Genomic DNA, 24,261 nt, shown 5'->3' on the forward strand with positions numbered 1-24,261 from the left:
ATCTTTTTTAAAGTACGTGTAGTCAAACAGCAGTTAGTACACCTGGGGAACACAGAATCTCTCTGTTTTGCAGCCAGAACACTCAAATTTCCAGTCAGAATAGAGTTTACAATTTGTAGACCAGTTTGCTGTAAATCAGTTGAGTGCTGTAATTTGAGTGCTTGGTTTTGGGAAAGTGTGGCATACCTGCAATAAAGCTTACTGTACTTGTGGAGGTTATTTTTTGTGCTACTTCTGTTGCTGACCTCTTTTTCCTGTTACTACTAGGCAGAGAATCCAGTAGCTGAAGAAACAGTGGCTGAATCTGAAGAAAGCCTGGAAGAACTCATGGCCAAAATGCGAAACCTGTAGCAAAACAAATACTAACTACAAATCTGGGAGTTTGGATTGACATCAAATCTTGAATGGACTTTTTTTTTTTCTCCAATGAAGCTTATCTTTACATATCTGATTAAATGTAACTGTTACAGAGGTGGGAAGCAGACGGGCTTAACCTTGGTTATGTTCTGTTGTATATTCTCATCTTTAACGTGCAGAGTTGTGCTACTGTAAGTTTTAGTTTCTCAGCATTGCTGAGAGCAGGTAATCAATGGAAATTTAAAGAGGGATAAATTAATAAAAGTATGCATAGCATGTTACATGCAGTATCAGGTTATAAAAACACACTTTAGGAAACATGAAAGATGAAATCTGCTGGCTGGAGTGGATAGAGTAGGTCGAGAGCAGCTGACAGTGCCTCACTCATACTGCTGTTTGTTTTTCCATGCATTTGTACTAGTTGTTCACTGGACTTTGACAGAGCCTTTGCATGGATTGTGCTGTGGGTATGTTTAGTGAGTAAATGGCCCTTTTCAGCCTTTTCATCTGCCTTAACTTATATGAATTTCCCCGGTTCTATCACTTCTTACTACTGCTTGCTCATAGTTAGCTGCCTGTATGTGATAATGCTTTCAGTATGTTGCAACCTAAGTCTTTTGTTGGTAGATAGTCATGCTGGCAGACTGGATATTAGCATGACGTTACTTCAGCTGGCAGATGTTTTTCATGGCAAAATGGGTAAGAATTCCAAGTAACACTGGAATGCACAGGAGGCTTTCTCTCTGAAAATCAAAATTTGGGGGGGTTTTGTTGGTTTCTAAAAGGTTAGCTATAATTCTGATCTACCTCCATATGGGGGTATATTTAAATCTGAGTTTACATAGTAAAACTTCTAAAGTTAGATGCTCTAAACATTTAGTGTTGCAAATGTCTAAGTTGAGTACCTGAGTTACTGTATTTGTCTTGTAAATAATGTTAATACGGTAGTATTAACTTTTAAATTATCCTGTGTTAAACTGACCTGTAAATGTACACAGTATGTAGTGCCAGTATCCTTCCGGCCATGGAAATATCAACTTCAAATATTTTAACTGAACTGGGTGTCTGATCCAGAACGTCATCATTGTTTAGATGTAGTTTAGAATGTAGATTGTAGCATCTGCAATGTAATAGAAATATTTCTAACTTGTGCTGTTCAAAAACCTTTTTACAGCCTGGTGCAGGTAACACAGAACTAGCTGATACATGTTAGTAGCCTTATCCAACCAACACATAGAAAGAGTAATATTTTGGAGGTGCTTCTGTTTCTTAGGGTAACTGAATGAATACTTAAAAATTTGTTTCTGATTTCTAAGTAACTGTAACAGGCTTCAAAACGTATTTCCTCCATAGCTAACGCTAGATTACATTATTTAAACAAATCATCTTTGAAGTTGGTGAGGGTTTTTTTTGTTGTTGTTCTGTAAAATGGAAGGTGTTTTGTGGATTGAGTTCAGTTTTGGAGAAAACATGTAAGAAATGAATTGTAATGAGGAAAGCAAAAAAAATTAGATCATTAAAAAGGTACATACTTGAATCAGTCTCACTAAGTCTATGTTAGCATGATCTGAGTGTCAATTTAAGTGTTACATTTCTTTGTGAGAAACTACCTTTCTGTTGGGAACAGTAAAAGTGAGGCACATGCTTGATGCTGGAGATTGAGGCAACCAAATGGTTGACTCATTTCTACAACAGCTTAGTTAAACTAGACTCAACTAATTGACAGCTTTACAAGAGGCAACTGTTTACCATTTTACTCCATGTACAGTTTTATGACCAAATTAATACATTTTCATATGCACAGAGAATGCAAAATGTTTTTTTTTGTTAATTTCAGACGCTCAACCTGCATATACAAGATCTGAAGTAGAAGACACTTTGAGAAGACTGTACGTGTCAATAGTTAGAAGTATTTAGAAATAACATCAGAGCAAACAACAAAAAAAAGCAGCTTTAACAATCTTTTTCCAATTAAAAAGATATTTACAAGTATAATCTATTCCACCCATAAAATCTAATGGACAATTTATGACTTTTGTTATGAACTAAGAAATCAGGCATATTGCAGTGTTTTTCTCCAGCTTTATTTTTTGGCAATCTTGTAAACAAAGCTCTAATTTTTTACAGTGTATCATGAATGTTATTGAGATGATACATATGATTAAAACGCTATTGAAATTGAAGACTTCCTGCTTTGAGGTGTTCAAGTATTAAATAAATTACAAAGTTTGGCTTATACCAGATCTACACATTGCTTGTTTTTTTTTGAAGTTTGTGAGGTCAACTACAAATACATGAACAACTGTCTTAGAGTGCCATGACCACAGCCACATCAGCTTACGGCCAACACGCAGCCTAGAAGACCCTCCATTATTAATTGCAGTCCTGTTGTACTTACTATTAAAATTTTCTTTGGGCTGATAGGGAAAGCAGATTGTTTCCTCACTGTTTTTGCTAAACTGACCGTGGATGATCAGGATCTGCTACTTTTACAGACTCATTTTTCTTCCAAAAGTAGATCTATGACTGATGAAAAAAAAATGGAGAAAAGTCACTTGAAAGGAAGAATGGTAATAATACAGAATTGGAAATCAGTAAGTGGGGAAAGTCTGAAAGTGGGGAAGGTCTAGAAATCAGTTTATTTAAACTAGAACTGATAAGGAAAACAGAGGAAGATTTTATTATACATGTTAAAAATCAGAACAGAGCTGTCAGGCTAGCTCAGACATCTGCAAATTCATAATACTGGCTTTAGGGAAGGGTATTATCACATCTCGGAGTATTTAAATTGATTCATACCAAATAAGAACAGACTTCAAATTCCTTCTAGATGATTAGGCTATTAAAAAAAAATACAACAGGTACATTTGATTAGCATCTTTTTATTTGATGGCAACCTGTCACTAGGTTTTTCCTGCTAATACAAGCATTCTTGTATTTGAAGGGATTCAGTGAGATTCAGTAGTGAAAGTATTACGAAGGGGTTAACAACAAGGCATCAGATCATACTCCTTTTCATGCTGTTTCCTCAGAGGAAGCATTTTCACTGAACACAGATGGATTTGACAGCAGCTTTACTTGTATATAATGATATATTTAGATATATTTGCTTCCAAGGGAAATCATTTTTTTTTGCAAAAGTCTTTTGAATGTAAATTTACTTAAAGCTGAAATTACACTGCAGGTAAAACTTGGGGTAAAACAGTATTTTGACTTTTTCAAAGTTATTAGAACTTTAGAAACAACTCTAAAAGCTTCTGAAAAAGGTTGATGAAATAAAAAACACATAAATGCACTAAGCCAGGCTCTTACAACATAGAAGTAAGAACTATCCTATCAAGTACATACCATTGGTTTAATTTATCTTGTTGCAGTCCTGGTTCTTAGGATAAGAGGTATCAAATCTATATTCTTCGTATTAACTATAAGTTGAGCAAGTACCTTATATGCATATTTGTATACAATGGAAGAAACTGATGTCGTACCATACAGTCTGCAAAGTTAACGTGGAAGGATTTCAAGCTTAAATTTTTTCCCTGTCATTCATGAAGACAGTCTTAAGTCCCAAAATAGTACTTTATCACAGGAAAAATAGGTTTTCCTAATAATTTTGTTTAAAAAAGTAGCAACAGAAGCTGCCTTTTCTTTGAGGAGGTTTATATCACCTTTGTCCAGGTTCCAGTAAGGTGTTTGGTGATAATGCACTTTTTATACTGAACGTATCTCCACTTGATGAGTGTCGAGAAGTTGCTTTTCCACCTATCAACAAAGTCTCTGCTTCTTTTATTTCCATAGCTCTCTTGTAAAGTTCAGCTGCCTTCTCAAAATCTCCCCCTTCATAGCTTGGGAGGACAGAAAAACAAAGTTGAAATAAACACATAAAACAAGTCTCACCCTTTGTTTAAACTGAAATGTACACCATGCAATCAACAAGTGTAATTAAGGCTCTCTACTTTCCTAATAAATACACAGGTCCATATGTTTCATTTTATCCACTGACTTTTATAGTAATTTGATTTTATAGGGCGAGAGCATATCATCTTACCTTAGCACAGCCAAGTTTTTCAGAGTTTCCCCTACACGAGGATGCATGTGGCCAAAGCTGTCTTCATAAATCTTCAGCGCGCGTTCATAAAGAGGTAAAGCTTCAGTCTGCTTTTTCTTTGGGTAGTAAGAAGTTGTTTGTTACAAAAGTACATTTTGTTTGTTTGTTTGTCCTACACAGTATCAACACATCCTAGATACAAATGCATGTATATTCAACCAAAAAGCTGCTTTGTGTTCTCGATGCTGTTGGCATTATGAGAAGTATAGTTGAGACTGTCAAAGCTACTGGCTTTTACTTGCAAATCCCATTCCCATTAGTCTGTTCACATTTAGGGTCTGGTTTTCCTAGGCAGTTTTGAAAATCTCAGTCTACATACCATACAATTCTTAGTTGCCAAATGCAACTCCTTATACTTCCTTAATTTTATCTGAAGCAGCTTTAATTACTGTTTAAAATCAGATAGGCAGATGCCTTCAATTTTTTGTAACGGATTCTAAGCATTTGTAGGTGCTATAAGGAGTTCTCTTCAAAATGTGATTAAGTTACTTTGGTATCGTTTAGGTACAAGTCATAAAAAAGTCTAAGATGGGAATAATAAACATGTAAGACATGAAGAACTTACCATCTGACAATAAAGAACAGCCAGATTCACCAAAGCAGTCGCTACGCTAGGGTGCTTGGGGCCAAATGATTTCTGTCGAATTTCAACAGCTAGTTCATACAGAGGAACAGCCTTATCGAGTTTTCCCTACAAAGAACACAGAAAAAACAATTTGGTTGTCCTTTTTTATCAAAATGATGATGGTAAAATCTTTTTTAAATGAAAAGCTTAGACAAATTGTAACTGTTTCCAAATAAGGGTTTAACTTTGGTCAATTCATAGTTATATTCTGCACAGATTATTTACTGTGAATATTTGTTAGGACTTTCCAAAATATTTTCCAAAATACTGAGCATATTCAACTCCCAGTTAATGTGTTTCATAGCTATGCCTCTTTCTTCCTTTTTTTTTATTTCATTTTCTTTCCACAAGTGTCTCATTCAGAAGACTGTTAAAACGAATTTTCAGTTGTACTTTTATCCAAGTAATTTTCACCATTTGCACCTTCATCCTGCCGTAAACGAGGGCAGAGAGCTTATTCTTAGACCTAAAGTGATGAAATTTACTGATGATATGGGAATGGTAATGTAACTGCCTTAACTTTGAGCAGTGGTGTCTGCACCATGTTCTTCGGAACAGCTGCAGTGTTTAATCCAGTTTCAAGTACCTGACAGTTCCCATTCATCACACTGACAACTTGGTTTCTAGCCTGATTTCTCTAAAATTCTCCTATCATATTCCAACTAGTTTTTATGTAGATTATTTTTTCCAGCAAATATGTTTTCCTTCCAATTTGGATCGGCACACACATTAACCAGCTATACTTGAGAAGTGTGCTGAGGTTTTTATTATTAGAATGGGAATTCTCATATGTAACAGCAATGACACATTTAATACTGCAAACTTTCATTGTATAATGTTTCATTGTAATTGCAAAATTCAAATCCAATTTTCTCATTTTTTTCAAAGCATCACCATGCCACAGTCTAAAGATGATCAGTAATTCATCTGGAAAAAATACTTATCTATAAATAATTGTCATTTTCTATATCTGATTCTTGTCCCTTTTCTTCCTTTACTCTTCCTGTGTCACTAGTTCACCGTGAATTTTAACTTATGCTCATTCAAACTAGAAAAGAGCTGTTAGATCCGCATATTGAGTGCTTTTGCAGTTTCTAGCAGCATCAAAAATTATAAGCTGAAGTGAGCAGAGAACACGGAATCCAAAACCATCTCATGCACATATTCATAAAACATTCATAAAAAATGATGAAGCATGGAGAAGTTTAGACTACTGTTTCTGCACACAGTGTATTTAGCAGGGAAGTAACTCTCGTCTTTCACTGAATCAACGTAAGCTGGAAGTGGCTTAGTCATGCAGCTTATTTGGAAAGTACAGTCTCCCTCATGAGCCTCAAAGCACTATCTCCATCATGAGCTTTTAAAAGTTATTCTCAATTTTATTGAAAAGACCAAGGTCATCATGTTAAAAAACAAACAAACAAAAACACTATTCCTACACCCCAAAACATGATTTTCCCATCAAGTCACATCTCATTAAACTCTTGTATATGGACATCATGTACCAGACAGTAGAGAACTCAAATATAGCTAGCAAGAGCTTCTCCAACTGCAATAACTGCACTAGCTTTTAACCAGATCAGAAGTTCTCCTTCACGGTGAATACCAAGCATGCAGGACACTGAGGGTATTACTCAAAATGGCTTACCTTTAAGCAAAGCGTGTCTTGAAAACACTACTGGGCTTTTTGGAAACAGACTAAGGCCACTTGACTGTATCTTTTATGCATGCGTGTACATGGATAGCTGACACAATTCCCATGGCCCACTCCTTTTGGACTGAAGACTGTAACACGGCAAGGCATTAGCCATGTTAGGCGATGTGTAAAGGTAACAGGGTTGTGCTTACCATCTTTTTGTACAGCACTGCCAGGTGTTTCACCGTATAAGCCAAGGAGGGGTGATCTGGAGCCAGCGCTCTCCTCCTGATGTCTAAAGCTTTTTCGTAGAGTTCCTCTGCCTTGTCATAGTGCTTCTTCTCATTGTACAAGGCTGCCAGATTGTTCAAAGACTGTGCGCAGTCTGGGTGGTCAGGTCCCAGGACTCTTTCTCTCATTTCCAAGGAGCGCTTCAGAAACAGCTCTGCTGTCCTACAAAGCACATTTATTAAACAATATTTTAAAGCTGATAACATCTGTACAAGCTGAAGTGACTGTGTGAAACAGAATAAATTTAGCCTCGGAAATTGCAGAAATACTCACATCTGGCAACAGACTTTCTCTTCTAGATAAGCAAATGCCAGATCAGCAATTCATTTAAGCAGTGAGAAACTATAAATCCCAGACACAGCACCGCCACACAGGCTAACCATAAGAATGGCAGAGATAATTAATATATTCCAGTGTAGTACTGGAGCACCCCTGTACAGGACTGAAAAACCAGTCTAGCAGATTTCAGTAAACATTACACTAACTCCATAGCTGCTCATTACTTTAATTCAAGTTATATCTTCTGTGCAACTCCTCATAGCAGTCCAGTACTTTCACTGATAAAGCAATAGTGGAATGTTAGGTAAAGGTTCAAACCCATCACACATTTTTCAAGTAACTGAAAAGAATATAATACATATTACAGGGTTCAGCAGATAGCTTTCATACCAAAGAGGGAAAAGACTGGAAGATGCTTGATGTGATGATCAGATGATCACATGTATCATATGTGATGAGATAGATTCTCATAATAGAAACTGTCTGGAAGTGACGGAGTGGAAAAGACTCTCTCTAATGTCACCATTCAAGTGTTTCCCTATCAAAAGCACACCTTTCATCTCACCAGTACAGTATGCTACTATTCCGTTATGGATTTGCAGTAGTTTCCCAAACAACGGCTGATTCCCACAAAATAATGGCAGCATCCATTATAACTAGGTAGTTTGTTATCCTAACAAACACACAATTTTGTGTAACTCTATTCCCAGCGGGTTAGTTCAGTAAATCAAAAAAATCCATTTCATATTAGAAAGGAAAAGACCGTACATTCAATTCTGAAGCTCTTACACAAGTGTCAAAAGGTGTTCTCCCTACGTAAGGACTAGAAGATGAAGTGCGAAACATAGCAACTGCTAGTGACACACCCTTCTGGCATTTCATTCTAACTGTACCAAATGACCAAAAAATTTGATCGATCTTGGACTTGCTGATTCAGAACAGACACACAATAGCCATTAAAATGACTTAAACCTACACTAGAACAAGGACTGTACTTTCACTTAGCCATGAAACAGTGGAAATATGTTTACTCTAAAAGTAGGTTGTGTTGGACAGGAACTACACATGAACAGTGTGGAATATAAAATGATCCTGTATGAGATAAGAGAGTGTTCCTCTATCATCAGTCACTTCGTGTGCCTTCATGAGGGTGAACTGACAAAAACAAACACGCATTTCCAGCAGCTGTTAAAAACCAAGGCCTTCACTGTAAAAAGACAGCATTTAAAGGACGTGCAGATCCCAAATTACAATATACTTCTTGTAGTTTTCCAACAACTACTGGTAACTTAAACATCAGATATAGGAAGAACATATAAACACTTCCGGAAGTTACTCTGTGTTTTTTTGCTGTGCACTTTCTTCCTTTCCTAGAAAGATTCAGTTCAGGAGAGGAGGACATAAGGTGACTTAGAATTCACTCACAACACCCCCTTATAGACTGCTTTGTGGACTGAAGAAGCTGGTGAGAAGAATCTCTAACCATGTGTTCAGAACTGCTCTGCACCTTTTATTCCCCTTCTTCAACACCCCCTGCTTAACTGTACCTGCTTTTAGAGCACCTTCATGCTGCTCTGTCATCTTTTGCCCTGAAAAGGCCTGCAGGGTAAGAGCCTGAGAATTACATCTGCAGTGAATAATTACTTAACTCATGATTTCTTGTAATACTGGCAAGTTAAGTGATGTGAAACACCAGCAATCTTGATGTTCAAGGATGAACAGCACAAAGGAGGGTGACAAGATAGCGAAGCTGAGTAGAGTAGGGCATACATTGAAAGAGAATATTTGCAACTAAGGCTAAATTTAACAGTGAAACAACAATTCTGAATGCAGGAAATGCGCTGAGTTGTTCATACACACTAATAGCATCAACTCTAGAAAATATGAGTGAATTTCACAGTAAACAAAAACAGTAGAATGAGTCAGGGACACCACCACAAAATGCATTTGATCGTGTCTCTACATTTAATGCTAGTTCTCCACACTTTGCTTCCACATATGATCCCTGAGTGGACATCCTGTCAGTGGATATGTCACAATGAATACAACTTACTCAAGATTATTCTGCAGGTAATAGAGGACTCCAAGTTCATTGAGGGTTCGAGCATTATCTGGTGTATCCTTGCCTAATGTGAGCTCTTCCAATTGCAGGGCTCTTTGACGCAGGAGAGCAAAGCCACACTACATCAAAACACAAAGTCAGCCAATCACCATTACTATTAAAGAAATAAATAATAAAAAGAAGGAAAAAAAAAAGGAAAAAAAACTCAGTATGGCACATAATACTGTTACTGGGATTATTCACTGCAATAAGGATTGTATTCAATAGTATTTGTAGGAGAAAGGCCTCAGTTATCTCCACGGAACACCTTTTTCCATTGCCATTTTGACAGCTAATTTTATCATTAACTCTGCACCCCCAAAATTTATAGACTCACTTACTTGTTTTCTACCTCTCAACTCTCTATCAGTTGCCCTGATTCACTCCAGCAGAGTTTAAAGGGCAGTTACCAAAGCCACTGCTAAGCCACTTCACTTGCTACGCCCTCAATTATCAAAAGCATTTCAGTATCAGATCTGTCAGCTCTGCACACACACTTCATCATCTTTTCTAACAGAGCCACAGCATTTACAAAAACATCAAATATTTCCTTACCAGACTGCCTTTCCGCCTTGCTGCTTTCTGGCGTATTTTGAAGGACTTTTTCCTCAACTGCTCAGCTTGTTCATATCTGAAAACGGTTATTTACTGTGTTAGAAGAATGCCAAGTGTAGCTGGGTATTCTGGAAAGCTTCTAAGTTACTTAAGCATACAAATCTGAAGAGAATTTAAGAATCTTGCCAGGTGGGGGAAAAAAAAAAAGAAAAAAAAAATCACACTTTTTGTTCAAGATAAAGAATATCCAAAATGCTTGGGGCCAGACAATCATAGGATCACAGAACGGTTTGGGTTGGAAGAGATCTTAAAGATCACCCAGTTCCAACCCCCAGCCATAGGCAGGGATGCCACCCACTAGATCAGGTTGCCCAGGGCCCATCCAGCCTGACCTTGAACACCTCCAGATGGGGCATCCACAGCTTCTCTTGGCAACCTGTCCCAGTGCCTTGCCACCCTCTGAGTGAAGAATTTCCTCCTAATACCTAATCTAAATCTCTACTCTTTTACTTTAAAACCATTACTACTTGTCCCATCATTACCTGGCTGAGCAAAACGTTGCTTTCTATCTTTGTTATAAGCCCCATTTAAGCACTGAAAAGCTGCAATGAGGTCACCCCAGTCTTCCCTTCTCAACTGATGCAGTCACTGCATTGTAGAAGGCCACCAGATTGGTCAGGCACAATTTGCCCTTGGTGAAGCCATGCTGGCTGTCCCAAATCACCTCCTTGTCTTGCATGTGCCTTGACATTGCCTCCAGGAGGATTCATTCCATGATCTTCCCAGGCACAGAGGTGAGGCTCACTGGTCTGTAGTTCCCTGGGTCCCCCTTTCTATCCTTTTTAAAAATGGCAGTGATATTTCCCTTTTTCCAGTCACCAGGGACTTCACCTGACTGCCAGGACTTTTCAAATACGACGGAGAGAGGCTTGGCACCCCCATCAGCCGGGGCCCTCAGGACCCTGGAATGCATGTCATCGGGCCCCATAGACCTTTACCTGTTCAGTTTCATCAGAACCTGCTCCTCCTTCACCTCTATCTTTTTAGTTTGTTGAAATACTAAGCACATAAGTTGGCCCTTGCTGGGTGGCCTGCTACAAGAATACAGAGGGGATGCTCAGTTTTGCATTGGACATAATGAAACTCTAAAAAAGAACTACAGAAACAGTATGGCTTCAGGAAGAAAATCTGTTAAGTTACTTCTATGTGAAACAAAAACACCACTGTAGTCAATCTTACTTGTTCTGCTTTTGGTACAAGGTGGCAAGTGCATCAAGTTCACGGGCTACCCGAGGATGTTCAGCTCCATAAGCATTTTCTGAGATTTCCAGTGCCTGCTTATACAACTGTTCAGCATTCCCAAACTTCTTCCACTGAACATAAACTCCTGCTAGCTGGTGAAGTGACTGTGCCACCCTTGGGTGGTCTGGATCCAGTGCAGTCTCTCGAATCTCCAGAGACCGCTGCAAAGGAGCTACAGCCTGTAACAACAAAGTTCAGAATATGATGGCAGCAGGTATCATCTCATATACCACAACAATTTAACAGTTGAAACAGAAAGCACACACTGAGCTCTGCTTAATTTGCCTCCTTGCTGTTACAAGTCTCTAAATGTACTCACCTGACTGAGAAGACCTAGGTCCTTAAGAAACCGTCCCAGAGTCTCATAAAGATCAGCCAGGCAGATCATACTTTCCTCTCCCTCACAGCTTTTTTCATATTCTTTCAGAGAGTCAAAATACTCAGCTGCCATAGAGCTCTTATCTTTCCCAACCAGCTGCCAGTAACTCAGCAATTCTGCAAAATGTCCCCTGTTTTAACAAGGAAATAAGAAGCTCATCTTATCTCTGACACCTCTCTATTCAAACTGATGCTATGTTAGAAGAATAGGGCCATACGCATGAATTTTGTCTTTATGCTACGGAGTGTCTACAGAGACAATCCATGGAGACCGCTGCAGTTCAACAGCAGTATTTACGCCTTTACCAAACCCCCAGTTGTAAGAGAAAAGAAAAAATATATGTTATTTATATAACAACAGGGTCACCAGTGCATTAACATTTCAGGCTCTACTATTCAAGTTCCTTCGATCTTGATCTATCATTTTCTGATTTATATTTTCAAAGAAATAATTATTCACGTGCTTGACAAAACCAAACAAATGAAAACAACAACAACAAAACCCTTTGAAATGTTTATACCCGCCGAAACAGCAGCCACCTTTGTACCTTTTGTAAAGGTTCTGGGATACAAAGAGATTCAAAAGACAGTTGTGTAGCTTTTGCTTGTCACCCTGCTGTTGGAAGAGCCAGGGAAGTTCATCTGCACTTCTCCAAGTCACTCTGTCTCGACTATTGAAAGAAAAGCCATAAAAATAAGAACTCTGAGAGTCCAAATACTACTCATCGATTTGACGGGAAAACTAGGCAAGTATACAGTTTCCATACCTGAATATCTAAACAGACAGATTACTATGAAACCTATCCACTCTGTTTTCTCACATCTTCATATATTTTCATCTTAGAGGGCCCTGGAAATCCCCGATACCCCACTGGAAGCTGCTCCTCCCTCCCACATGGGCTAATCTGTGCCAGCTAGCAGAGTTGTAGCCCTGAAGAACTGTCCTTTTGTACCTCCCTTCTACAGCACGCTGTGGCCCTGCTGGCTTTCTGTTACCCAACAGTGCACGCTCTGAGATGCAGTAAACAGTAGCCCACAGTTGGGACACACTAACTGAGGACTGTAAATGCAAATCTGTTTTCAAGATGGACATGAACTTGTAAGCCTTTCAGCTTATTGCTTGCTAAACATAGGTAGTCTCTTGTCTCTTCAAGTTCCAAGCAACCTCAAACTTCTCAGCATTTACTAGGAGTTAAAAATCTACATGGGGTCAGTTACCACAAAATAAATGATCTATTATAAGTTCATGCCCTAGCTTATCACACGGTAATTTCTTTGCATGCCTATTCCCCTCAATATAAAGTCCTCAATCTGTTCCAAGATTAAAAAGCAACAGATCAACAATAAACTGGTCAAATGACAATTAGGGTATTGTAGGGTCCTACTGCTGTGGTAATTTACTAAACCAAGTAGGAGGTATATAAAGAAAACAAAAATATCCATGAGGCATAAAGCCTACAATTCAGTACATCTTGAGGAATTATGACCCACCTTAGCTGCATGGTGAAATAGTCCACTAGTTTTTGTCTATAGGCAGAAATAACATTTTCACCTTCTTCCATGTACTCTAATCGCACCATCTCCCAAGCCTGAAAGAGAGTACCAGAGAGAGAAAGAGAATGCATTCCATTTGTTTAGTAAGTCACCCTTATTAAGTCAGATAACACACAGGGAGCTATGCAAGATTATTTCTCTTTTTAATTAAACAAGTCTCATGTTATAATAAAAATCTTTCAATGCCAAAAGCAGTACAAACATTGTCTTATGTTATACCAAAGCTCTGGTTATTCAGGTAACACTCCCTCCCTCAATTCAGCTTGTTTTTATGGAACTAGTGTTTTCTGGGACACCCTGAGTTAACATCTGATAGGTCGGAAGTTTCTGAAGGCTCGAAATGCCAGGTTTTTAACTGCTGAACTATACTGACCAATAATGGTAACACAGGTGTAGTAGTTTTCAAGGTGATTCTAACATCAGTCCAGAAGTTAAGGAAAACAGATGAGCAAACGCAGATGAAAGGCTACCTAGTTAATAACAGAACTTATCTTAAGAACAGTAGGGACTTGGGGTGTAATAAGGCAAGGATCTGTAAGCAACTTAACTTCTCTGAGAGAAAGAGAAAATGAACTCTGAATGTAATCAGGTGTAAAGTTGGGTGAACAAAAACAGATTGAAAAGCCTCCAGCATTTACCATAATATGGTCAAGAGCAGAATCTGTACAAAGCTTTTGCATTGGTGGAGTTGCACTTGCATGTGTTTAGAATTTAAAAAATTACCTGGAGATGCTGGAACTTTAGCAAACCACAGCCATATGTCAGCAAACACATTTTGTGCAGGCTGTGAACAAGCAAGGCTAACACAGCAGAAGACAGTTCAGGATAAAGTTCCATCAGCTCTGATTCACTTACACCATTGTGGCTTACACCAATGACACACAGTATCTAAGGTAAAGCAGAAAAAATAGCTTACACAGTTAGTCAGCAATATTTGCTGCAGATCTCAGATTACTGAAATCCAAAGAAAAACATCGTGCATTACCATCTATAACTTTACACGACACAGAAAAAAAAACATTTATATAAACCCTTTCCCTTTTCTATCCTCAAAGAAAAATCCTCAGTGCTACTAGTTCAATATTCTAACAGATAAAGCACCAAATGGGACAAATAACTGACATCTGGGACAAACAAATGGTTCCATAGATCTTCCTCTAAAACACTTTGGAGAAAAGGTAACTCCATTATCATAAAAAACTTCAATCCAAGTAAAATATGCTGAAAGCCCCATGCTGACAGCACCAAAGAACTTCTTGCAATCGTTGAGTATCATGTTCTAATTCAAAAAATATTCCACTAAACAGGGAAATTCTGCAGAAGCAGGAAGAGGAATCAAAAATCTAATAAGCTGTGCCCTGAATTCACAAGATACCATGCTTTGATTAGATTTACTATGCTTAATGTAGTTAATCACTGGATCAGGGGACCAAAGGAAGTGCTGATTCTACATCACATCATAGTGAAGAAGTTCTGTTTTGTTCTGTGAGATAATGATTTAGTTTAAATTTAACACAGAGGAGTCAGATGTTCTGTACTTATGCAATACATAAAATTAGATTAATACAATTTCCTGTCTGTAATTAATAATGACATAACCTCTGAATCATACATATGAACTAATATGAATCAGTATTTGCCTTTAATTTAAGAAAAACTCTTTACAGTAAAGAATATATATTTCCTGTAGAAATCATTCTCTGCTTACCTCTCTCAAAAGACCTTTCTCCTTATCACTCCGCAATGATTCTTGAATTGATCTCAGAACAAGCCTGTACAGGGACACTGTGTCTTGGCATTGGAAACACTGTTGAAGGGTTTCATCAATATTTCCTGTACTTCCAACACTGAGCAGACGGACAAAAAGGACGTGCTTTAGCATATTACATTTCTTTGAGCACGATGAACTGAAACTACCAAAGAGCTCTGCGTCAAAAATGCTCTGAATTTCCTACTGGGTTTATAAGGTACACAGCACCAGGCAACATTAAGACCAAAAGAGGTGAATTTCTTAAGCCACCTGCCATCATATTCTCTGATTTTTCTAAATAACTGCACCATTTTTATTTTCAAGAAACAGTATGTTGCAGTGTTCTTTCCTCCAGCAGGAGCACAGAGTAAGAACATCAGGTTGGATAAAGGTAAAACCTCACGTTGCTGTTGCACCTAATGCATTTACAAAGCATGTTTTCCAGAGCAATTAAGCATTCTAGAACACAAAACAGAAACAAAAAAGAAAGAAAATCACCCACAGTAAATTATCATCTTCTGTGAGTCTCTAAATTAGAAACGGAGCCTTCTCAACAAGATGAAGTCTAGGTTAATACTAAGCCAACGCACTTAAAAGTATTCTGTTGCACAAGAGGGAAGATTAATTTTCTCCACAGCAGAAATTACACAGCAAAATACCACATGCAGGATGTTATACTAAACAATTGCTAAACTCCCTTTCAGCCTTAAAATTTATGAGGCAAACTATCTGGTACATCAGTAAATACAGCAGACCTGAATTAAACCATTTAATGAAACAATACCAACATTCTCCAAATGCCACTAAAAAGCATTTAAGTAACTGATATATTTGAAACAACAAAAAAATAGAAGAAAAACAGAAGAGTTGAAGTCAGAATGATAGTCAGAGCTCTCTGAATTCACTTCTTATCAAAATGGCAGAGATTATTTACTCCCTGATCTTTCCTCCCATTGCATTCCCCAGTCAGTGAAGGGGTGAACTTCATACACTGTTCTGCTGTTTTTTCTTAATGGGATTCACTCTATATTAAATTAATATATTCCAAAATGCTAGCAAATCTACTTTCAACCTTCTAAGCTAGTGATGAGCATAACTGCAGAATCATCTGTACCTACCAAGCAATGGTTTTGCCCAAAAGAGTGACATACAATGCATTGCAAGTTGTGGCAGAACGACAATGTCTCTCAAGCTTCTTCTCCTACAAGATTTTAAACAAAATCTGTAAGCTAAGACAAAATTAACGACACCAATATGAAGTTCACCATTTGACAAGAAAATAGAAGTTTTAGATACGCTTCTATGTGTAAAATCTGAAGAGTATGACATGAAACTAGTGCACAAAATACTTCATGGTTTACCAGGCATAATACAAGCTAAAGTTTCCCTTCCAATTTAAGGGTAAGAGTTAGCATCTATTCATTACATCTCTAAAAATGAGAACTACCATACAGCATTAGTTTTCAAGGGAACGAGGTAAAATATTTTTCCACCACCTAGACAGTGTTATATTATTATGCAATACTAAACCTTCTATGATTCTAAAATGAAAAGAATATGTTTACAGCAATATGTGTGACTGTACAGTTTTCCTGTTAATAATTTACACTGTTCCATCTGTGCTTTGGTGCTATGAGCCACAAGGCAAAAAAAAAAAAAAAAAAGTAAAGAAACACTCAGACTCTATGCTGAACAGTACTATTTAGTTAATTAAATAAAATACTTTCTCTTGGCAGCTGTACTGTTTCATCTTTCCATGTTTTCATTAAAAGTTATAGTGGAGTTAGGTACTTCAGAAAAACTGCAAAAGACATACCTGCTCTTTAGTCAATTTAACATTTGCAGAGTTACATTCTGCACTAATGAGAGATTTAACATCTTTGGAATTCAGTGGATCAAGATGAAGAGTGGGCCACAACCTTTGATAAAAGAGAACAAAATTATATTCAGACTTAATAAATAGCACACAAGAGGAGAAGAAAAAAAAATGACATCAAAGTTCTACGGCTTTTTAAAGATTGATATGAAACCAGTAATTGAACTTACTCCCTGCTACTAAGAAATTCTAGTCATCACAAGCCAATTTCAACTTTTACCCTTATTCTGGATCTACATCACAGTATTGCAGTTCTTGATGTGCACGTGACTGATCCTCTCACATAGAGTCATGTGGATAGGTCCATCAGAGTAAAACAAAAATCTGGTTTCACAACAGGTAAAAGCTGCAGTTGCAACAGAGGAGCTTTCCTCCTCCACAACAGTTGCAAAACCTTATCTATTGATTACATCTCCAGGCCTTAATAAATCTGACCATTTGCTCTTAAACTAGTAACTGTAATTATTTTAAGCAAGGCTACTGTGAAACATCTCAGAAATGTAACATACCTCCAAGCTTGTGGACATGTTTCTACGTTCACTGATACAATCACTCTCACATTCACTGGCAGGGGATCTATCAGCCATTTCATATGCTTTTCAGCTTGCTTAAAAACAAATTTTGATTATTTAATACAAGACTTGTTCAAAACAAATGCCAGGAGTTGATAGGTTTCATTAATTGCACAGCTCAGAGAATGGAGTTTTGAATTCTCCGGTGTCCTTACAAATTGTTCATGATCTGATTCTTGAAACAGTACTAAATGATCCATTAATACTTATCAACACGACTGAACATTAAATAAAGCAGACAGAATACTATTGCTACAGTGTTCACCTCATAAAAACTGGGCAATTTACAGGCCCAGTAAGTAGTTCACAGCAACAAACATCTGCGTAAATAATGTACCTGGGCTACTCAAAAATAAATGTGTTCAGGCAAATAAAATTAAAAACAAGCAAGCAAGCAAACACCCATAAAATACAAATTTCATCTATAAAACTGACTATTTTAACTCATCTGCACTTATTGCAAATTATTTTTACATGTGCTCTTCACAGCAAAGCAAACATTAATATTTCTGTTACATAGATATAGCTGAACTTATTACAGTAGTGAAAGTTTATTTTGGACTGACAAATGACAAGTATTTTGAAAACATACCTGTATTTGGTCAATAGAATCAATAATTATAATTATGCTGCCCTGATGGCGTGCAGAAAGTTTCTCTAGCCAACGTGGAAATTCTTCCAGAAGTTTAGCTGGATCCAAGGTCAGAGGTGACACTAACCAGGAATGTTGCATAAGCTGCAAAATTGTAAACATACATAACAAATTCTACCTTAAAAATCAACTAACAGAGTTGAAGACAGACCTATAGACACGAGAAAAAAAATCGTAAAATCTTGGGGTAATTGTTCTAGTCAAATTCACACAGGATTTTTTTTTTTCTACTTTATTCAGAAAGCCAGCAAATGCAGAACAAATAATATTTATTGAACTCACTACATAAATTCTAGAGAGATAACTAGAATTCACACAGTGGACAAGGGATCTGGAGACTTAAAAGGACTTAAAAGTTGCACAGGTTAAAAAAGGCAGACTTCTGAAATACATGAGAAAATTGCAAGGAGCACACGATTTATCTAAAGGTTTTAGTCCTGTGAGGTCCTTTCTGCCACCATCTGGAGGAAAAAGAAAGCTCAGACCCTAGCAGAAAAATACTCCTCATTCATTTCCATATATCGCACATTTACATATATTCCACCTGATCTAACACACAATGGAAAAATAAATTAGCTTTTTAGAGAGACTAGTCTAGGACCAATACTGTGCCAACTGGCAAATACAGCCTCAGGTTTCTAAATACATAGAACAGAAACCACCTACCTCTCTCATCAGCCAGATGGGAAAAAAAAGTTTGGAAGAAGCTTTTATGGCTTTATAAGCCATCAAGATTGGTCACTAGAAGCATAACTATTATGCATATCCCAGAGATACAATTTAAGGGATCTTCATTCAATGTGTAGGATCAGATTCCCCCCTTCTATAATGCCTTACACTTTCATTACTTGTACTGGATGTAGAAAAACCTGTAGAAGTTTTTCTTCTGGCATACACAGAGACAATATCACTTTCCAAGGAATCATGCAATGCAGGGAATGTCATAATGTAGCATACCTTTAAAGTAAGGCGTTTAATTATCAATGCAGATTCTGAACTGGTAGACATGGGCCTCCCAACAAAGTGGTAAAGAATTAGAGTGTTTGGTGAATGTTTCTGTTGCAGCTGAATCCTAAAGAGAAAAACAAAAACAAACAAACAAAAATATCTAACAGACTACATTTTTGCACATATAACTCAAAAATAATCAGTTTTGCCAAGAGGGTAGAATGTCTGAGCTAGAAGAGGTGATCGGCATTTACTTTACAAAATTGGGTAGATGTTTTCTGAGCTATAATCGAATCTTTTATCCATTTCCATTTTTGCTCTCCCCAGTACTGGCAGCCATTAACAAATGCCCTTCATGGCAATGGATAGTCACATGATACTGAGCTTGTTAAAAGTAATGGCACTATCGATTTATTTTAATGGCAGCAATCCTATCATAGTCTACAAGTGACCATAAAAAGGATTTCTATGATAAACTATTGGGTCTGATCTTTCTTTCCCTTTATTTCAGTAAAAAAAAATAAAATGTCACTACCATTTTGACAGAAGGAGAGATTTCCCAGAACCTGGTCCTCCTGATACAAGCAGAGGTGGAATTGGAGCTGGTGCTGCTACTAGGTCATTTAGACGTTCAAAGTACTGTAAAAAAGACACAACCATTACAAATATTCTACTGTTTAAGGAAAAAATACGCCACTTGTTATTGTAAACCATCTAAAAACTAAATGTATGTACAAGTTTATTAAAGTAGGGTAATAAACACTAAAATATAACTCAATGCAGATTGAAAGAACTTTTTAATGAAACATTTAAACCACAAAATTTATCATCTCTTTTGAAGAAAATGTAAAGTATATGAACATTTTTTCCAAAACTTGATTTAGTAGGGACTTTCAGTGCTAGTACACCAAACTGGTATTAATATAGTAAAGCCTTTGGGTGTCATTTTAATTCAGCCTTTCCCCAACACACACCATGCCCCATCTACTCTACTGTATTGGATATGTTTGTCAGGACAAAGCCTTCAAAGTTTGCATCTGCCATAACATTATGAAGCTGTAAAGCACACGCGCGCACACACACACAAAGCTTTCTTTCACCACATGAATGGCCAAGAATGTTATAGCAGAGCTCAGAACGATTTAAAACAAAACAAACAAACAAAAAACCACACACCCTTCATTCACTTAGGAGAAATATTTTGTCTGCAAACAAGAAGTGGAGGCACACTACGATACACATACGTATCTTTCCTTTTAACATTCTATTTTACGGTTCTAATATGTAGTAAAGGTGGCACAATCCTCCAACCACTTGTTAATATATGAGCAATGAAGTAAAAGAATAAGTTGTGCTAATAACATAGGGATCCTAATACCTTAAACCCATTAACATAGAAACTGCATCCTTACATTACGTCCTAACATCAAAGAATATTGCCCAATTCAACTGTGACATCACTTTCCATGACCACTTCAACATTTTTTCTTCCTACATTCATTCTACTTTCTCTATATATACATCCGTTCTTGGCACCCCCAAGTTTCAAAAAAGTTATTTTATACTGACTTATTCAGCAGCTCTTTACTTTTAAATTTCTGATATTATTCTCACATATGTATGGTTGTACAATGAGGTGAAATTTTTCATTAGCCATCTGCAGAAAGCCTAACTCCAGTTGTCAAGACAGAGCTCCAATTTCCGTTTAAAAAAAGACATTCAGAGTTTTTCCTAATGACACCCGAAGTCTAGCTGGAGGACACTATTTCTGGCACACAATGGTTCTTTTCCTCACTGTAGAAACAAAAACTGCTTCTTCATCAATGCCATTCAACAAGAGGCAAACTGGCATCTCTCCCAGAAAATAAATATGCCATCTACATAAGACATATGGCTTCTTCTAGCCTAAGGAGTAGCAGCCCCTAGGAGGCTCTCAGACACAACTTCTTTAGTAGAACTACATCTTGCCTCACAAGAGATGGAAACAAGCGATGGCTTTCTCTTCATCCATATACATTTCCAGTATACTTACTTTCTCAAATCCCAGCTCACATGTTGAATTAGAGGCCTGCTGAAAAGCTTCCATCTGTTCTTGTTCATCATGTGCATCCCACAAGACATCACCAAAAACTTCTTCTTCAGGAGCAGTGGACTCTTCCTTATTACCCAAATCTTTGCCTTCTGGTTCTGTCATTTCACAGCCCAATATATCCTGAGTAAAAGAAAATTGCATGGAAACAACTACAACTATAAATCTTAAAAGTACGGGCACATATAGCGTTATTCTCAGTGCCACTGTGTGCAATATGCTCATTCTCTTTCATGCCAGCAGAGAACGTAACTAAATGAGCTATTAGATGAATCCAAGTGAACTCTAAACACACAGGTCTCAATATACCGGTTTTAGTCTTCTCTAAGTAGAAGCAACTCACAATAGGGAAGGATACTGAGAATCAGCTATGTGATCTTTCATTATCCCAGGATATGGAACATCATGTTAACAAAGAATTTAGCCCATCACTAGACCCCTTGCTCTGTTATTTCTCCTTCTGTTCATAAAAGCAGTGCTCAGTTCAGGATAATTTTTCCCCACTTTAAGTTTTCCTTGCTTGCCAGGTATGAATGATAAAACACAAGAAGACCCTTTGAGTTACACTGACGCGGCATATTGCAATCACTGACAGTATCTGAGATCATAAATCAGAGATGGAACAGAAAAAGCTGAAATGCATCAGGTACCCTACCTGTTTAATAATCTTTTCTACACAAGTATAGATTTTGTGTGATCCTTCCTCCACACCTCCCACATGATCAATCATCTGAAAAGATAGATGACAATGCATGAAGCAACTTTGAATCCAACTGGAAACAATATTTAGGACTTCCAACAAAAGCAATTTGCAACACATTTAAATTCCATTCTGTTGTACTCCTTAGGTAGGATTCACTTTACCTAAGCATTTAGAAGTTGGGCATTTAGTCTCAGCTGTTCTTAACAGCCCCCTATACAGAGAGAGATGATAGGCCACCGATCTGTTTTTGGATATGAGGAATCTCTCTGGAGATATGCTTCTCTCTGCAGTGTCTGGAGAGGGACCTGAGATAAATACCTTTGCCATTTACATGGCTAAACACAGATGAGAAATTCCATCCCTATAACACAAGGACTTTTTTTCAGTAAAAAAGCAACGGGATTTTTTTTTCCCCACTAATGAAAATTTCACAATCTTCATAAATTTCAGATTCATCTACCTGCTCATATAATGAGTATCCAAAGCAATAAGCATAATGAAATTTCTCCAAATATCTGGGACTACTAGCACTTGATCTTAGTTACGGCAAGAAAGTAAGCCTTTCAAAATTCAACAGCCTTTAAAATACTGTACCTTTGCTTTGTTCACACAAGAAATTTGCTCAATTAACTGCTGCACTGAGCCTGGGCTGACTCCATCATCATCCATTCTGTGGTAAATCAGACGGGGTTTTTCTTCGGGATTTTTCAAGAAGGCTTCTTCACAGTCCTCCAACAAACAACTAGATTGGAAATCAGCATTCTTGTGCTATATTACACTGCTGTAGTAAATAGCTCAATCAACACAAGCTCCGAAGGTGGGTTTCACTGCAAAATCTAATTCAAAAGTCATATCTATTTACAACACAGACGACCAAATATTTCATCTGAGAACTTAAGATAAACCCTGAAGCAAAGATCAGTTATATGAAAAATGTATGCTACTTATACTATAAATATTAAAACCATTAATTCTTTGGCTAACGCTTTGTAAATTAAAAGCTGATCTTCCTGTCATACCAATATGCAGAGTGAAAAATAATTGTCTTGCAAGGAAAGAACATGGATTCACGCATGATTAACAAGCATCATATATATGTTTTGCTGTTACTTCTTTGAAGGCTGTTCTATTCTTTGAAGAAAGAATATACATTACAAGGAAAAGTCCTGTAGTGTTTGTGAGACATAGGATAGTCTCTTAGTATACAGTAGTTGAAAAGCAGAATTAAACTCCTCCAATCTGAAAAGTACTTAATATGTGTGGAAGAAGTGATTCCATGGATATCACACCCAGCAATCTATTGCTGTTCCACAAAAAGGACTATACAACTTGGGGATGCTGACAGTAGCAGACAGGATTTCTCTGTCTTTTTCTTATTTTCTTCATATGAGTACCTTGAGCTTCGTCATAGATTTTATAAAAGAAATAAATAAGTGAACACTGTTGGCAGAATTTTTTTTTAAACACTTGTGACCCACACACATAACACTGGGTTATTTGGCAACAGTGTCCCCTTGAGGTGGCAATGGCTCCTCAGCAGCAGACACTTTCTCAGAGCATAAATGTACGGCAGTTCTAGCCCAATTCCTCTAAGAAAACAAATCAAAATCATCTGTGGTACCTTGCTGTTCCCTCATGCACTCCACTGCTATAAATCTTGTCAACTAGTGTTTAAGCCAGCCTTTAGTTCTCTGGGGAAACAGGTTTTACTTACAGAAACAGTAGGTCTAGTTAATACTCTAATAAAGCAACAGCTGTGAAATCCCCAGAGTTCAAAATCTAGCCCAACTATGAAACTTAGAGCATATCAGTATTTTCAGATTTATACTTTCATACAGATGTTTTGGAATGACCACTCCAAAATCTTTAATTTTTATGTTTTCTAATCTCTTGTTTCAGCAAAATTTATCCCTACTTCCCCCAAAACCACCAAAATCAAACTCTCTGCCCAAAATTCCCAAATACACCATAGAAACACAATTCTAAAAATATCTTCAGTTCAGGGTTTTTCATTTAGAAATTTAAGTGTCTTCTTCTAGAAGGTTAGGCCATAACTTACCGAACAAATAGAAAACATTGCACCACCGTGTGTCTTAAAATATCATGAGTTTAGTAAATTAAGTTGTAGAAAGCTAGCATAAGGTACCACAACGAGGAGCCATGAAATTAGTCCAAAAAGGTGATAGAGATAGAAAATAATGTGTGACAGAGTAAAATCAAGGCACATGTAAGGATAGATAAGTAAATGAAAAACACTGAAGACATTCATGCCAGCCATGTGAGGGACCAGCGGGACAGCAGAGAGCTGATCTTGGAAAGCAAAGCGTTTCCTTATTATGAAGGCATCTTTCATGCTGAATTTTAACAGAATCTAAAGATATAGGAAAAAGTAAATGACCAAAACTGATACATTCTTTTAACTGTGTGCACTAGTAAACTCGAAGTTTGAAGGAGTACGACTTAGAAGATAATATCTTTGGAAATGTAC

The 24,261-nt window shown here is 37.2% G+C and overlaps 3 protein-coding genes across 5 annotated transcripts in view; 2 read left to right on the forward strand and 1 right to left on the reverse strand.

Annotated features, from left to right (window-relative positions):
• The window catches only part of UBA5 (ubiquitin like modifier activating enzyme 5), a 33,093-nt gene extending 30,495 nt beyond the window's left edge, over positions 1-2,598 (forward strand). The window contains 1 exon segment of the mRNA XM_080583517.1: positions 268-2,598. Coding sequence (XP_080439643.1) covers positions 268-351 — 84 coding nt within the window. The 3' untranslated portion in view covers positions 352-2,598.
• The window catches only part of TMEM108 (transmembrane protein 108), a 276,598-nt gene that overhangs the window by 6,720 nt on the left and 245,617 nt on the right, over positions 1-24,261 (forward strand). The gene's annotated exons all lie outside the window — the stretch shown is intronic.
• Positions 2,420-24,261, reverse strand: part of NPHP3 (nephrocystin 3) — a 28,997-nt gene continuing 7,155 nt past the window's right edge. Inside the window, exons 7-29 of one of the 3 annotated variants that reach the window (XR_013947843.1) lie at positions 22,368-22,515; positions 21,726-21,800; positions 21,014-21,193; positions 19,517-19,620; positions 18,991-19,105; positions 17,974-18,117; positions 17,319-17,416; positions 16,750-16,852; positions 16,052-16,134; positions 14,892-15,030; positions 13,907-14,071; positions 13,121-13,218; positions 12,178-12,300; positions 11,571-11,760; positions 11,189-11,430; positions 10,948-11,043; positions 9,950-10,025; positions 9,347-9,474; positions 6,936-7,176; positions 5,028-5,153; positions 4,403-4,518; positions 3,157-4,199; positions 2,420-2,883 (exon numbers count right to left, since the gene is read on the reverse strand). Coding sequence is in view for 2 of the 3 variants with exons in the window: in XM_080583495.1 (XP_080439621.1) it covers positions 4,019-4,199; positions 4,403-4,518; positions 5,028-5,153; positions 6,936-7,176; positions 9,347-9,474; positions 9,950-10,025; positions 10,948-11,043; positions 11,189-11,430; positions 11,571-11,760; positions 12,178-12,300; positions 13,121-13,218; positions 13,907-14,071; positions 14,892-15,030; positions 16,052-16,134; positions 16,750-16,852; positions 17,319-17,416; positions 17,974-18,117; positions 18,991-19,105; positions 19,517-19,620; positions 21,014-21,193; positions 21,726-21,800; positions 22,368-22,515 (2,971 nt within the window). In the remaining variant the exon portion in view is untranslated. Of the gene's footprint in view, positions 4,200-4,402; positions 4,519-5,027; positions 5,154-6,935; positions 7,177-9,346; positions 9,475-9,949; positions 10,026-10,947; positions 11,044-11,188; positions 11,431-11,570; positions 11,761-12,177; positions 12,301-13,120; positions 13,219-13,906; positions 14,072-14,891; positions 15,031-16,051; positions 16,135-16,749; positions 16,853-17,318; positions 17,417-17,973; positions 18,118-18,990; positions 19,106-19,516; positions 19,621-21,013; positions 21,194-21,725; positions 21,801-22,367; positions 22,516-24,261 lie in introns of all 3 variants that reach the window. The other 2 variants (XM_080583495.1, XM_080583496.1) reach the window with 2 other exon arrangements.

This window comes from Anser brachyrhynchus (assembly GCF_964034855.1).
Source record: "Anser brachyrhynchus genome assembly, chromosome: 2".
NCBI lineage: Eukaryota > Metazoa > Chordata > Aves > Anseriformes > Anatidae > Anser > Anser brachyrhynchus.